This window comes from Lynx rufus, unplaced genomic scaffold (genome assembly GCF_022079265.1).
Source record: "Lynx rufus isolate CCGP_SWC_20201006 ecotype Redwood Valley unplaced genomic scaffold, mLynRuf1.p SCAF_31, whole genome shotgun sequence".
In the NCBI taxonomy this organism is placed as follows: Eukaryota; Metazoa; Chordata; class Mammalia; order Carnivora; family Felidae; genus Lynx; species Lynx rufus.
The window spans coordinates 4,997,401-5,012,847 of NW_025814847.1; the positions used below are offsets into that span (position 1 = coordinate 4,997,401).

The window sequence follows — 15,447 nt, forward strand, 5'->3', positions numbered from 1 at the left end:
AACGTGCTTAGCATATCCACGAATCGCCGCACGGCATAGCGTTTCTCTGTGGCTGTCCATGTGGGGTAAGAACTCGTCCGTGTGTAGCCAAAGGACAGGTGGAGCCCCTCCAGCCCTTATGTGCTGTTTCCCTAAGACCCTTTTTTATTAAGATACAATTACGTGCAATAGACGGCAAATATTTCAGTGAATATTGATAAATATATATGTCCGCTAGTCACCATGCAAATCGGGAAATTAAAACCTTTCTATCACCCCAGAAGGTTCCCTCATGCCACTGCCAGAAACCACTCTCCCCAGAGCCACCACTGTTGTGATGTCTGTTATCTCCATACATTAGCTGAGCTGCTGTAAAATTTCACACAAATGGAGTTCTAGAACGTGCCCTTCTGTGCGTGGTTCTTCCGGTCGGGATCAAGCGGGTCGCACGTGTCGTTACCCTGTGTGTGAACGGACATCGGGTGTTTGTGCGTTCGTCACATGATGGACATTTGGTTTGTTTCCAGTTTAGGGCTCTTAAGAATAAAGCTCTTTGACCGTTTTTTTCGTCTTTTTTTGTTGAGGTACAAAACACATTGCTACACGAAGTGTAGCATTTTCAAGCATATGGTACAGTCGTCTTACCTACCTTCGCCAACCGTCCAGAACCTTTTCTCTTGCAAATCCGAAACTCTGTCTCCATTAGGTGGCAACTCCCCCTTCCTGCTCTTGCGCGCGTCTCTGTTAGCCTCCTCACATGACGCCTTTTTGTGGCCGCTTCTTTGTATCTTCCTGGTAAGTGCGTGCCTGGGAGTACAGTTGCTGGGTGTCGGTGGTGGGACGCTTAGCCTTAGAGGGAGCGGCCAAACAGTTTCCACGGTGGTGGCACCGCTTCGTGTTCCCGCCAGCAGCGTATGAGAGTTCTAGTCGCTCCGTAGCCTCCCCAGGTTCAGATACTGTTCAGGTGTTTTTATTTGAGCCGTTCTGGTAGCTGCGAAGTGGAGTCTTACACTGTTTCCACTACTACACTTTGAGCTGCTTTTTTTAACGTTTATTTTTGAGAGGGAGAGAGACAGTGCGAGCAGGGAAGGGGCAGAGAGGGAGGGAGACACAGAATCCCAAGCAGGCTCCAGGCTCTGAGCCGTCAGCACAGAGCCCGATGCGGGGCTCGAACCCACGGACCGTGAGATCATGACCTGAGCTGAAGTCCAGAGCCAATCATTTAACCGACTGAGCCCCCGGCGCCCCTAGGCTTCGCGCATCCTAACGGCAAGTTTTATGCCGTTTGTATTTGTTTTCCTATTCTTACTGGACCCCCCCCCCCATCTGAGGGGTGGTAATGCTTTATAACAGGAAACTTGAAAATTGCAGAAAACTGTTAAATTGAATAAAATCACTGGTAACTACGCCTGTCAGACATCCGTACGTGTTGGCGTGCTTCACACAGCGCCGTGTGGCTTATCCCGCACACAGGCCGGTGCTGGGGTTGCTTGATTGAGCAGCTCGGCCCTGTCCCGGCCTCCACTCTGCCACCGCAGGACATCACCACCTGTTGGCAGCAGGAATCCTTTGTCACAGGAAGCCCTGACAGCTTTTTGTGTTCTCTTGGCCAGAATTGTCACACGTATCACTGGCGGGAGAAACGGAATCGCCAAGAGGAGGTTATTAGATGCCCCACAATCCTCCCTCCGGGTCTGGGGAGGAAGGCTGGCCTTCTCAGAGGAAGGTGGGCAGAATCGGGCTGCCTCAGAAAGGAAGCCTTTCTTGTGGGGTTGGTCGGTACCTGCCACTTTGGGCACATTGTTTTCCAAAAGCTGAAGTTGTCCTGTGTTTACAGTTTTGTGTTCTGTTCACTTGTTAGGATTTAAACATTTCCCGTGGCGTTAACTCTGTAAATACCACTCTTATGTGTCATGTAACTAATTCATGGCTCTTCCAGAATTTATGTGACCATGTGTTCAACTTTGGACTTGACGGCTGTTTTCAGTTTTTCCCTATTGTAAACAATGCTGTCGCAAACGTAAGTTTTCATACTAGATTTCGGGTTTTCCTCCTCAAGATGGATCTTTATTATTATGTTCACTAATAATAACTATGTAGTCCTAGGATTACATTGTCATTAGTGGTAATGGCTGTTGGCTGTTAGCTGAAGTCACGGACATACTTGAGACCTCTGACGCCCAGTGTCCAATTACTTTCGTACACTTGGACCCGTCGTCTAAGTAGCTGTTTCTCCCCCTCCCTTCTTGGTCTTCCCCCTCCCACCTCTTCCTTTCATCCAGTCATTAACGCATACTCCTCTGACAGGTAATTTGTCGCATACCTTCTATCACCAAAGCACCGTGCTGGGTCACGGCTGTAAGACTTGTACTGCTCAGGAGAGACGGACGTAACATGTGATCAGATAGCCTGCAAATGCTTAGCTGCAGCCAGTGCTAAGACCGTGAAGAAAGCTTCCTAGGGTCATGGGTACTATAAATTTTATATGCCTTCTGCTCCCGGCACAGGGACAAGAGGAGAAAACAGTGTGTGCCTGCAAGAGTGCTCTGTGGCTGTTGGACAGACAGAGCGGAAGGTGCCTTTTGTGAAGCCTGCTTAGGGGACGTTTAGCCAGGAAGCGGGGCATGCTGCAGACCTTGTCGTGACCTTGGGACTTTATCCAAAGAGCAGTGGGTAGCCATAAAGGGTTTAAAGGACGGAGATGGCGGTGACCTAATCTTATTTGAGAACATTTTGGGTAGGGCCAGCGTGGGTTCCTAGAGTCCAAGGTGAGACTGTGAAGGCAGACGTAGAGTCCCCAGCTACCACTGGGTAGTCTTATTTTTTTTGACCGATTTATTACATTTTCGTGCCTTTAGTTGTTAGTGCGATTGTTTCCCCGAATGTTTGACAGGCATTTATACTTCTTGTTTGTGTGTGCGAATTGCCTTTTTATCAACTGTACTGTTGATAAAAGTACAACGTGGGGATGGCTTAAGGCCAAAGCCACCTGCTGTGAGCCAGAGTGCTGGCTCTGGGACTTCCAGCAACCTCCGTGGCTTTGGTCTGCCTCAGTTTCCTCTTCTGCAACATGGGGACCGTGATTGTGTGCCTCTCGGGTGATGGGGCTGAAGGTAGGCCGGTGTGCCGGCTGCAGAGCAGAGCTCACCACTGTGTGTAAGTGTCTGACACGCACACGCACACACAGCTCTGGGTCCCACGTGTGTTGTAACAGGTTCCCTCTCTGCTTTCATGTTTTTATTAATATATTTTTAAACTGATTCTTAAACACTGTCCTGTTTTTTGAACCACAAAACTTTATCTGCAGTGAACAGATGTCTTCCATTGCTGTGAAACAAGTCAGACCTTCTGACTTAGTTTTTTAGAATACTTTACAAATAGCCTTTTAATCCATTTGTAATCTATTTTGGCTTATTACTGTAAGACAAGGCTCCAAATACGTTTCCCCCCCCAGAAGCCCATGAGTTGGCCGAGCTCCCTGTGTTGACATACCCTTCCTCCCTCCCTGCTGCTTTTGGCTCCCTGTCACATGTCAGACCAGTATACACGCTTTAGGGAACGTGGTCCTGCCCTGTCAGCCTGGAGCTCCATCCTTGTGTCGTACCAGACTGCTGTGAATTAAGACAGTGTAAGTAATCATTTGTCAGATACTCAGTCCTTTCTGCCCTGACCTCATTAGAACTTGCAGTGACCAGTTACTTACTTTGGCTCAGTTCGTAAATTGTCCCGCCATCTCATTTGGGGTTGGCGTATCCTTGTACTTAAGAATACACTCCTCAGCAGAGTTGTATACTTTTCCTCATGTAGGCTTTCACATTTCTTAAGATTATTTCTAGATGTTTATTTTTTTAATGTTTTAGTTGCTGTTAAGAGTACAGTATTTTTATCCTACACATAAGAAAGAAGTTGTGTTTTGTATATTTTTCTTATATCCAGCCATATTCCTTGACTGCCCATTGGTTCTAAGAATTTTTCATTCTGGGATCAACTGCAGTTCTAATATTATCTGCAAATAATCCGTTTTTTCTTTACTTTTAGTGTATCTTTTTTTCTGCTTTAGGATATGCTAGAATTTCCGAAACAATGTTAAGTACCATATTTTTTTCATTCTAAGACTTTTGAGCATAAAGCATGCTACTGATTCAATAATAGCCCGGGGGGACTATCATATGAAATATATACACACCTTGTAATCACATCACAATATCAGAAATGTTAGAGGTGCATCTCAGAATTGAAATAAGATAACAGTAGTGTTGGCCATCCTTACTTTATTCCTCATTTTATTGGGAATGCCTAACCCGTTTTAAATATGATATTGGCTGTTGATTTGTGCTGGACAGTGTCTGTAATATTTTTTCAAATAAAACAAAAGGTTCTAATTCTGCCAGACAGTAATGGGAAAGGCGTACTGTTTGGTTTAAGTAAAACATGGAAATTGTGGCTGTGCACATGTCGTCTCTGACAGCCGGTCTGTTTTAGCTTTTTCCTCTGATAGCCTCAGATGGCAGGAACCCCTGCACCGAGCAAGGTCTGTGCTAGTTTCGCACTCGGAGCTCCCTGTTTGCCCCGGCCATCAGGATGGTGTGTCAGCTTCCTAGAGCTGTAGTACAAATTGCCATGAATTTGGTGACTCAAAACAAGAGAAAATCGTTCTCAAAGGTCCGGAGGCCAGAAATCTGAAATCCGCATCACTGGGCCAACATCGGGGTGTCGCAGAGCCGTGCTCCCTCCAGGGGCTCTAGGTGAGCATCCCCTTCCAGTGTCGGGTGGCCGCCTGCATTGCTTGGCCTGTGGCCACGTCACTCCTGTCTTCGAGGCCACCTTCTTCAAACCTCGCCTCTCTGTCTTCACACACCTTCTATACACAGAGCTGGTGTGTGTAGTCGGGAACGTCTGTGAACTCGTCGGTGCTGAAGGAAGGCTTTTAAAAATAGGTGTTACTCATTCCCTCTGGAAAGAACACCGCAGATGCCTGGAGATGGCTCAGCTTTCGTTCACAGAAAGTCCGTCCACCGGAAGTGCGCCAAGAGCCCCTCCACCTCGGCCCCTTCCGCCGTCCCCAGTCTCCAGCTCTACGGCAACCGACACGCGGGCCGAGTACACTCCTTCTAAGACTAGTATGAAGACAGAATTACAAGCTGGTCGGTGCAGACCAGAGCGCGGAAAGAAAAACGACGTCAGCACGTCGGTTCGGTAGTAAATGGGTCGTGCCGGGAAGCGGCCACTTGGCACGTGGCTGTGCAGCAACCGGCTGTTGGTGAAACCCGCCCGCTCACCCGGGACACAGCGCGGACTGAGGGGCAGAGGCCGCCTTCGAGCCCGCCCAGCACAGGGCTGCGCCTGTCCCCTCTGCCTCCTACGAGCCTTGGAGATAGGGACATGACCCTTGCCAGGAGCTGGGGCTGAGCCCATCCACCCACGGGCCGGGCCCTAGGGAGGACGAGAAGGCGAGAGTGAGTGGGAGGGCGCCCCCCTGTGGACCCTGGCTCAGAGGAGCCCAAATGTGGGCCGGTCGCCGACGCTCTCCGCGGGCCGGCGCCACACCGGAAGTGAGCCGTGTGCTGTGTGCCAGGCCGGCCGCCGTAGGAGAGGCAGTTTTGGGGGCGGGGCTTGGCGCATCGAGTCGCGAGAGGGCGAAATGCGCACGCACGGGTTAAACTTTCACGTCAGGGGCGCCTGGTGTCTCGGTTGGTTAAGGGTTCACTTCAGCTCCGGTCATGATCTCACAGTTTGAGCCCCGCGTCGGGCTCTGTGCTGACGGCTCGGAGCCTGGAGCCCGATTCGGATTCTGTGTCTCCCTCTGTCTCTGCCCCTCCCCCACTTGTGCGCGCGCGTGCTCTCTCTCTCTCAAAGATAAATATTTAAAAATTCTTTTTAAAAAAAGGACATTTGGGGTGCCTGGGTGGCTCAGTCGGTTAAGCGTCCGACTTCGGCTCAGGTCATGATCTCACGGTCCGTGAGTTCAAGCCCCACGTCGGGCTCTGTGCTGACGGCTCGGCTCGGAGCCTGGAGCCTGCTTCGGATTCTGTGTCTCCCTGTCTCTCTGCCCCTCCCCTGCTCACGCTCTCTCTCAAAAATGAAATAAACATTAAGTAAATAAACTTTCACGTGAAATAGTAGCACAGCCTGTTAGCCATTACTATTAGTATGGTTTTGCTTTTCTTCCTAATATTGTATCTTTGACATACGATAATGCTTGCTATCACAATGCCTGGTGCCTATAGATAGTTGATAAATACCACTTTTCGCTCCTCTACTGGCTGACTTTGGGTCCAGGCGCCTGCCTGCTGCTGAGGGAGACCTCACGGTCTCCTGGGGCTCCTGAGGCAGCCCTTTTGCTCTGCTGCGATTTCAAAAGCCAGTCTAGTAATTAACATCAGAACAGGCGTTAGGGTGAACGCGGCTGAGGGGCACCGGTCGGTCGGCAGGGCTGGCAGGTCACCGGTCTGTCTGCAGAAAGCTGGTGGGGTCGATGTGGGAAGGCCCTGAGGGTGTTGAAAGTTACGTTGGTGTGGTGCAATAAAAAACCCAGTGATAAAGGACCGAAAGGGAAACAGCAACCAAAAAGGGCAATAAACGTGGGCTTAATGGGCTTATTATGTGTTTCCTAGGAGTTAAGGTAAGAAAGGGAGTTTATTTATGTGCATATCCTGTTCTGAAAAGATGCCCTAATAGTTAAAAATAGCTTAGTAATTTGTTACTTTTTTTGATAGCGTGTTGCAAGTTAAGTAGCTTGCATTCACACGCAGTACGTGCCTCTTGCTGCGGGACTATGCGAGCAAATACGGAAGGAGTTTGCAGACATCTGCCTTACAGAAGGGAGAGAGGATTCGATGTAGCCCCTGTGCACAGCCCCGTCTGCCTGTAGGACATCAGGGACTAGGAGGAGTTGTAAATATGCACCCTGCAGCAGCCAGGTTATACACAACAAGCCAAATTAATCGTTACAAAGCCAGACCACCATTCATAATTAAAAAGCAAAGATAGCAGAGATTGGAAACTAAAAGCCACTCTGCAGCCCAGGTGACAACGGATCCTCCCCGGGGCTTGGGGGGATCCAGGCCCCTGAAGGCAGGTGCAGCCAGTGCTCTGCAGCCATGACGCGGAAGGCCAACTTTGAGAACACCGGGCGAGGAGAGAGGGGCTCTGTACCTCGTCTTAGCGGGTAGCTCTCCACCGGTGGCTGGTCGTAGCTGGTAACCCTGGATGGTATGTAGTCAGGACGACTTGCATCTAGGGTCATTTCTCAGCCGGACTCCTGGCCCCGGGGGGGCGGGGGGCACCTGTGTGCTCACGGTGCCACTGTGCACAGAGGAAACACGGGGAGGGGAGGCCCTGGTGAATTAAGGGTAGACCAGTGGGGGTGGGGGGGAGCATTTGGACTGTTTGCTCTTTGGTATTTTCTGCAACGTTCTGCAAGTGACATGTTACTTTTGGTTAGTTTTTAGAAAGTGTTTCATCCAATGTGTGGAGTCCCCACGATAGCACAGCGCACAGATGGCCGGCAGCGTCACTGCCCTGTGGGAGCCAAGCACCCGGGGCCGTGAGATGCTTGCGAGTAAGGGAGCTGCTGGGACGGTGACGAGCAGTTGGCACTGTTTCCGGGAGAGAGCTGACGCTCTGTTGGGGAGTGAAGCCTTCTGCTTCAGCACCGCCTCCCATGTGAGGTTAAAGGGACGGAAGAGGCACCTTCCCTGTAGCTGTGACTGAGGCTTTTCCGGAACATTCTGGTAGAAGGGTCAAAGGCCATGGGATTGTTTAGCCCGAAGGCAGGAAAACAGAGGTAAGACCTAACGCATTTTACTTAAATGGAAAATAGAACATAGGGAGACGGGCTGGGGTCAGGTACCGAGAGTTTCTCGTTTTTAACCTTTTACCATTGTGAAGTGTAGCACATCCACGCAGAAATGTACATAAAGCCCAAGTATGTGACTTCATGAGCTGCGGCCCAGCAGCTGCGTCGCCAGCACCCAGAACGTTGCTTCCCAGTGGGAACACCCTTCTTCCTCCCTGAAGGTGACCCCGTCCTGGCTTCTGTGAGGTGCCCGCTGTACTTTTGCCTGGTTTGGGAGGTGATGTAAGTGGACAGGTATTGTGTCTTTGCTCAGTGTCCTGTTTAGATGATGACCCACTGTGCCGCGTGTGGTTCCAGCTCTGTGGTGTTTGACGCCGTGGAACGTGCCGTCGCCAGTATGTGCCGCCATCTATCCGTTGCACTTTTCCTGGACGTTTGGGCTGTTTCCGGGTTGTCTGTTCCCAGTAAGGCCACTCTGTGTACGTGCGTCCAGGTGTAGAAGTGGGACTGCGCACTTGTAGGGCGTGTATATTCCCACCTGTCCCGCGTATCGTGAACTGGTTTCCGGTAGGGAGTGGGAGCTGCTGCCCACGTGGTCGAGCGGCCGGTCTGGGGGTGGGCAGTAACTCCGTGGCCTTCCCGTGCATTTCCCCAATGTGAGGACCTCGAGCGCGGTTTCACAGGTTTGTTGATCTTTCCAGCTTCATCGAGTTCTGTGCTACATTCTACCCATCGATTATTCTTTCCACGCAGTGGATTATGGGTCAGTCACTAAGTGCGGAATGTCGGGAGTGCTGGTCCTCCCCAGCAGACTGGTGGCTAAGGGCACCTGCCCTTCCCCAAGGACACCTGCCCTTCCCTGGCACGTGGGAAGCTGCGTTCAAGGACCCAGGCATTTTCAGAGCACAGAGAAAGTGCTCTGCAGGGTAAGGCGGAGTAACGGAGAAGCACAAAATGAGGGGCTGCAGAGGCACCCACTCTCCAACCCAGAGTTGGGTGAGGCTTCCTGGGGAGAGGATATTTGAGGCAGCCCCTGAGAGCCTTTGGTCAGAAGCAGCGCCACAGGTACATTCTAAGCCTCGGAGGACACGCACAGACGCACAGGAGGGGGAGCCCAGCCCACTGCCCATGGGGAGTTGGAGGTTGGGTGCTCCAGGGAGACCGGAGGGAAAGGGCACCAGCCGGGCATCCTGACCTCACAGGCCGTGGGGACGAAATGGCGATGAAACAGGAAATCAGTTTCTCACTGGGGAGGATTGTGGACTGCTGACCATAGGATTGACCTCTTGGTCAAGCCTACGTGAGATCAGTTGAATTTCCCCCAGCAGACAACAGAAGTTATCTTTGGGGGAGTCATAACTGCAGTGAGCGCACAGTGGGGGTGCAGAGTGAGGCCTGGGTTTATCAGCAGCCCGCCTCAGGCCTCAGTTTGCACGTAATTTGGGAGTCAAGCCCGCCTACCTGGCAGAGCTGTGAAGGCGTGCTGGGATGGCGTCACCATTAGACCCTAAATGGTGCCCCCGCGGTGGTGGGTTTAAGTCGCTCACAACCTGCTGGGAGGGTAAGTGGTGGGGGGCGGGGGGGGGGGGGGGACGGCGGCCGAGACAGAGGCCTAGCCTCGGCCTAGCCTCGGGCTGTTTCCACAGAACTGGGCTGGGGGCGGCGGGAGTTGTGCCCCGGGGGTCCCGGGCGGGGCAGGGCATGTGCGGCGTAGCCGCCTTCCTGAAGGAGTGACTCCAGTGGTCCTGCAAGCCGAGGGTTAGATCGGCGTCTGTTGGCTCCGCTCAAACCCCTCCTCCCGCTAAACTTCCCAAAGAGGCGGTCCTTCGGAGGAAACGAAAGTGAAATTGAGCCGGGCCACTTCGCCGCAGCCAGGCCGGCCGCGCGCCCAGGCTGCCTACTGCGCTGTCCCCGGGGGCGAGTGCGTCTGCCCGGAGGAGGGGGGGGGGCCGGCCCACCTGGGGAGGGGAGCGCCCGGAGGGGGAGGGTCGCCAGCGCCGCTCCAGGTCATGCGTCGGGGGCGCCATGGACCCCAGGCAGGTGAGCCGGTCGCGCCCGGACGGGCCTCGGCCCGCCCGTTTGCGTGTGTGCGTGTGGGTGGGCGTGTGCGCGCGGGTGTGAGCGTGGGTGGGCGTGCGCGCGCCGCATTCTGGGCGTCTGCGTCGTGCCCCTCGATTGTGCAGAGCCGAGCAGCGGGCAAGGGCGCCCGGCCTGAGCGCCGGTCCAGGCGGCCCCCTGCCTTTCTTGAAGCCGCCCAGCGCTGGCGCCTCTTGGGCAGTGTGCCTCACTGATAGGCGTACCCTCTCTGCACGCCCTCCACTTCCCTGAGGCTCCTGGGGAATGAAAACCAGCCCTTACCACCTGTGGGAGAAAGTTTGTACACAGCAGCTTTATTCATCGCTGCCCCAAACTGGAAAACCCAAACGTCCCTCAACAGGTGGTTGGCCCGGCGCCCCGGGGGATCGGGACAGTGCTGTACCGCTAGGCAACAGCAAGAGGACGGAGCCTGGTACAGTCCTGGTACAAGGGGCGAACCTCAGGCTCACTTTGCTAAGCGGAAGCGAGCCTCAAAGGACTACACGCCACGAGTCCGTTTACATGACACTTTGGGACGCCCCGCGCTGGGGGGACAGGAAACAGATGGGCCGAGGAGCGGCTGTGGGGGCGGGGTGTGGGGACCGGCGGCGCTCGGGTCGTGGTTGTGGCCACAGTATAGGGCCGCGCGTGCTCGGACTCTGTGCGATCAGAACGCATAGGATTAGGCCAGAGGATGCGCTTTGTGTAAATTATGCCTCCGTTTTTCAAAGACGCGTGCTTTTCGTTCCCCTCTGCCAAAGGGCTAGGGAGTCCCGGTCTGAAAGGAAAGCATTCCTTCGCCCAGAGCAGTCTATTGCCCGGTGGAGCCCGTGTGGTAAAGGTGGGGGCTCAGCTCTTGAGCCGAGATTCCTGCAACTACACGAAAGCGAATTTACAGGCCGGTGAGCGCGGACCGGCTGGGAGATGTTGAGACATTGGAGGGGTCTCCGTCAGCTGGCTGCCGCTGTCCTGCTCTCGTTCCCGTTCAGTGGCTCCAAAGGGCTGTCCCCAGGCCATGCTTTGGCTGGGCTTGGCTCTCAGGAGACTTAAGGGGGCGTAAAGACAAAATAACCTCCCTGTAGATTTCCTCAAAATAAGTTTTATGAACAAACAGTATACTTTCCCTTTTCTCCGTGTTCACTCTGTGCACACGTATATATGCACATGTGTATATCCTTGGGGGGTTTTCTGTTTCCAAAATGAGATAGAACATAATGTTCTTCAAGTTGCCTTTTCGTAATTTAACTTAACTTTGTGTCATTCCTAAATTTTTCCAGGTGAATACAGGTAGATTACAACACACTGTTTAAAAAAAACCCACAAAGCCCTGCTGTCCCATAGCCTCACTAGCTCACTAGCTCAGCCCCTCATCTGTAGGGGGACATTCAGATATTTTGCAAGTGTTGCCAAGTAGTAGCAGTTTAAATCTAGAAAGCAGCTAGCTAGAAACTGACTTCAGCCGCTCTGCAAAAAAAAATTCTTTGACCCGCGTCACTGCGACAGCTAACAGGAAAATCCCTAAAGTCCGCATAACGGCCCTGTGGGGGCGCAGCTCCCTCTGTGCCCTCGTTCGCTTGGGCGCAGCACTATGGTGCGGGGGGGGGGGGGGGGCAGCAGGAGGAACAGAGATGGGCTCGCGCTCCTGGGGTCGTCTTTTCGGCAGACGCTTCAACAAGTGTTGGCTCAGGATCACCTTTGTGGCTGGAGCTGTCTTAGCGCTAGGAGTGCAGAGATAACAGACGAGGTCCTCCTCCCTCCGGAGCTCCCTGTGAAGTGGACTGTGCCCCTCCCCCATTGGTACTACCTGCGGAATATTGGGAGCGGAGGCTTGAGTAACTTCTAGAGCACCTACCAGTCTGTGCCATTAACAAGAAAAGCGGTAGTATGCTAAAAGGTAAAGCTGAGAGGGAGGGGTTCAAGCAGAGGAAGCTCCAGAGGGCTGGGAGTCCGAGGTCTCCAGGGAAGGTGGCATTAAGGAGCTGTCCAGGGACTGGGTCGGAGTTGTGATGGGGGCGGCAGAGAGCGCAGGGACAGGGGATCGAGTGCAGGCTTTGTGGCAGCCCCGGCGAGAGGTAATAGGCTGGTGCTGGAAAGAGCCACCTCTGTGAGAAGCGGGGTGGGGGCGGGGGGGATAGCACTCTGCAACCAGCCAGCAGATGGGGACGAGGGAGGGAGGCAGGCGGCCGGGCTGGCTCGGGTTTCTACCTTTCACAACCACAGGGAGAACGCGGCTGTCCACAGTCCACAGGGGCAAGAATGGCAGAGGGGCTGGGGGGGCGGGGGGAGGAGGTTAGTTTGGCCCGGAGTGTGTGGCGTCGGAGGTTGTGGGGGAACGTGAGCGGGCGGGTCGTCTGAGCTTCGGCACGAGGCGGTGGCTGCGGAGACTAGATTTGAACACTGTTTCTGAAGAGGGGGGGTGGCGCGGAGGAGATCGAGGGGAAGGCAGAGCGGCCCTTGGACAAAATCTTGGGACTGGTCATACGTAAGGGCGGGAGAAAGGGACGCGGACGGACAGGTGGCAGGAGCCCTTTGGTGCCGTCCTCCCCGGGAGGCGGCAGGAGGACCGATGGTGAAGGGACACCTAACCCAAGTTCAGGAGCAGGGGTTCTGCGTGTCCGTGGAAGCCTTGGAGCAGGAGGAGGGGCAGGGGCCTCGGGCAGAAGAGGGACCAGCCCCGAGGCCCCGGGTGGAGGGCAGGAAGCCTCAGGAGCCGTGGACCCAGGGGGGCCCCACGGGAGCACGGTGGGGGGTGTACAGACCGGGGGTGGGGGTCGCCCTCGGGCAGGGGCAGGAATCTGCAAACCGCAGCCCTCAGACCGCGTGTTTTTGTTCTCCGTGTCGTGTGTGGCTGCCTTGGCCGCTCGGTCGAAGACCCGTCTGGTCCTGTTCGGAAGGCTTCCTGACCCTGGGGCGAGGTGCAGGTCTGAGGTGTGGCAGCCTCGGCTAGAGTAACGGGGGAGTGAGTGAGGAGTGGACGGGCCCCTCGTGTGGCAGCTGTTGAGGAGCCCACGTGAGGGTGCCGGAGCGTGGCCAGCCAAGTGCCAGAGTCCCCTCGTTGTGACCAGAGACGCGGGGGGCAGAGGGTGAGGGTCACTGAAGGCACAGCTGCCAGCAGGTCCCTGGAGCCTCCGGGAAGCTCAGACAAGGGGACGAGCGCGAGGAGCGTCGTGGGTGTATGTTGACCCCCGGGTCCCTGAGCACCTCTGGCCACCGCTGTCCTCCGGGGAGCCGGGGCGGGACGGGCTCGCGGGTGCCGGTGTTCTGGTAAAGGTGTGGCAGCCTGAGGGAGCCCGGGGCCGCCGTGCCGGGGAACAGGGTTCTGCCAGCTGTACACGTCCAGCCTCGGAGGCTTTGGGTCAAAGTGCCCGGCGTCTCTTCCGTACCTGGGCACCACGCTGAAGGGTGAGGACGGAGTGGCCTTTTTTTCCCAAGGAAACCGTCCAGCCCCCCAAAACCAGATCCTGGGCGCCCGTGAGGGCCTCCGGCTCATCAGTCCCCGTGCGCGTTTCCCTCTCTTCCCCGGTCCAAACGGGACCCCGCGGAGAGACGCTGGGGCCCTGCCGAGGCTGCTTCCTGGTCCCTTGACTCCCTGGGCGTTTTGAGGTTGTTATTCTGCTTTTGTTTTTAAAACAAAGTAACATTTGTTTGTGTGTTTGTTTTAATCTCAGAAGGGTACTGATTTTAGAAGGTGGAAGGATTCCCTCTCGACTCCCCATAATCCTGCCAAAGGGGAAGGAGGGCGCTAGGTTGCTGGAGAGGCTCGGCTGCGGCCTGAGAGCCCTCGCGTGCTCCCTCATGCTTCCCTCTGGCGGTCCCCAGGCAGTGCTGGGGGGGGCCACCCTCGCTGGGTCACATGCCCACTCGTCCCTCACCCCGCCCCTCCAGAGTCAGGTGCAGCGCCCCAGGCAGTACCGACCTGGGGGGCGGGCTCACCACTGCCCTCCTAATGCGCTTTCTTCTCCGTCTTCTTCTGCAGGGGTTCTCCCTCCACAGGCACCACTCCCACCCAGTTCGAGGCTGTGAGCCCAGCAAGCTTAGACACCAGCAGCCAGGGCCAAGATCTTACCCGAATAGTTTCCAGCTCCAGCAAATAGAGTTTCTCAGGGGGCGGCTCCCTGCCGTGCCCCTCACTGGAAAGCAGACCCCTTCGCTGCCACCGTTCGCCCCCGCACTCTGGCCGCGGTTTCCAGGACCACCTGCCCGTAGCAGGGGACTGGAGACCTGGGGTCTCCCCGGGGGCGTGCCTCCCAGAAGTCAGGTGCTCCAGAGAGGGTCCTGGTGTCCTGCCCCACGTGGCAGGGCTTTGCCGAGGAGAGGCGTCGACAGGCTCTCCTCACGTTTCCAGGACCTAGGTATCAGCCAGGGCCAGGAACGGACGGTCTTAGAGCTTTTGCGGGAGCTGGGGGAAGGGAAGGCGGCCACAGCACATGATCTGGCTGGGAAGCTCGGAGTCCCAAAGAAGGAAGTCAATCGAGTCTTATATTCCCTGGCAAAGAAGGGTAAGCTCCATCAGGAGGCGGGAACGCCCCCCTTGTGGAGAATCGCCCCCGCGGTTCAGGCCTGGAACCCGCGTAGCCAAGTAGCCCACGCAGACCGTGCTCGCCAGGACGCTGGGAACTCGGACCCGGCTTTGGACCCCGAAGACCGGAGCTCCGAGTCTGAGTCGGAAGCCGCTCCTGAGCCTTCGGACATGGCTGAGATCAAAGAGAAGATCTGCAGCTACCTGTTCAACGTGTGCAACGCCTCTGCCCTGAACTTGGCCAAAAACATCGGCCTCAGCAAGGCCCGAGACGTCAGTGCCGTGCTGATCGACTTGGAACGGCAGGGGGATGTGTGCCGGCAGGGGACGACCCCCCCGGTGTGGTACCTGACTGACAGGAAGCGCGAGCGGATGCAGGTAAAGAGAGACCCGGACGGCGCGCCCGAGGCCGGTCCGGCTGCCGTCCCCGAGGCCAAGGGAGACGTGGCGCTCCCGCCCCGCGACGCGGCCGTGCCCCGTGCCGCGGACGACGCGGCGGCCACAGAAGGCGCGGAGAACGGCCGGGAACCTGCCGCAAAGCCGGAGGGCGGGCGGGAGGCCGCGCCGGAGCCGGCCAGGCCGAAGCCGCCCGCTCAGGACAACGGCCCCTCGAAGACAGGGTACGTGGACTTTGAAAACGGCCAGTGGGCCACGGACGACATCCCGGATGACTTGAACAGCATCCGCGCAGCCCCAGGTGAGTTTCGAGCCATCATGGAGATGCCCTCCTTCTACAGTCACGGCTGGCCGCGGTGCTCGCCCTACAAGAAGCTGGCGGAGTGCCAGCTGAAGAACCCCGTCAGCGGGCTGCTGGAGTACGCCCAGTTCGCCGCGCAGCCCTGTGAGTTCCACCTGCTGGAGCAGAGCGGGCCGCCGCACGAGCCCCGGTAAGAGCCCGCCCGGGCCCCCCCCCCCCCCCTCCGGTGTCTCTGCCCTTGGCTAAACCGCCCGCGTCGGCCCCTCCTGCAGATGTAGAGCGGGGAGTCGGCCAGAGCCCCGGCGAGCAAGGGGCGGGCTGGGCTTTGGCTGGGACGCAGCCTCTTGGGACAGGGCCGGCTCTCGTGCCTCAGCGTGG

General features: G+C 56.0%; 1 protein-coding gene across 6 annotated transcripts in view; it reads left to right on the forward strand.

The window, feature by feature from the left end:
* ADAR (adenosine deaminase RNA specific) overlaps positions 1 to 15,447 on the forward strand; it is a 36,544-nt gene that overhangs the window by 5,707 nt on the left and 15,390 nt on the right. For 2 of the 6 annotated variants that reach the window (XM_047092671.1, XM_047092673.1), the window contains exons 1-2: positions 9,720 to 9,817; positions 13,830 to 15,259. In XM_047092671.1, coding sequence (XP_046948627.1) covers positions 9,803 to 9,817; positions 13,830 to 15,259 — 1,445 coding nt within the window. In that variant the 5' untranslated portion in view covers positions 9,720 to 9,802. Of the gene's footprint in view, positions 1 to 9,716; positions 9,818 to 13,829; positions 15,260 to 15,447 lie in introns of those variants that run through there. The other 4 variants (XM_047092675.1, XM_047092677.1, XM_047092672.1 and 1 more) reach the window with 4 other exon arrangements.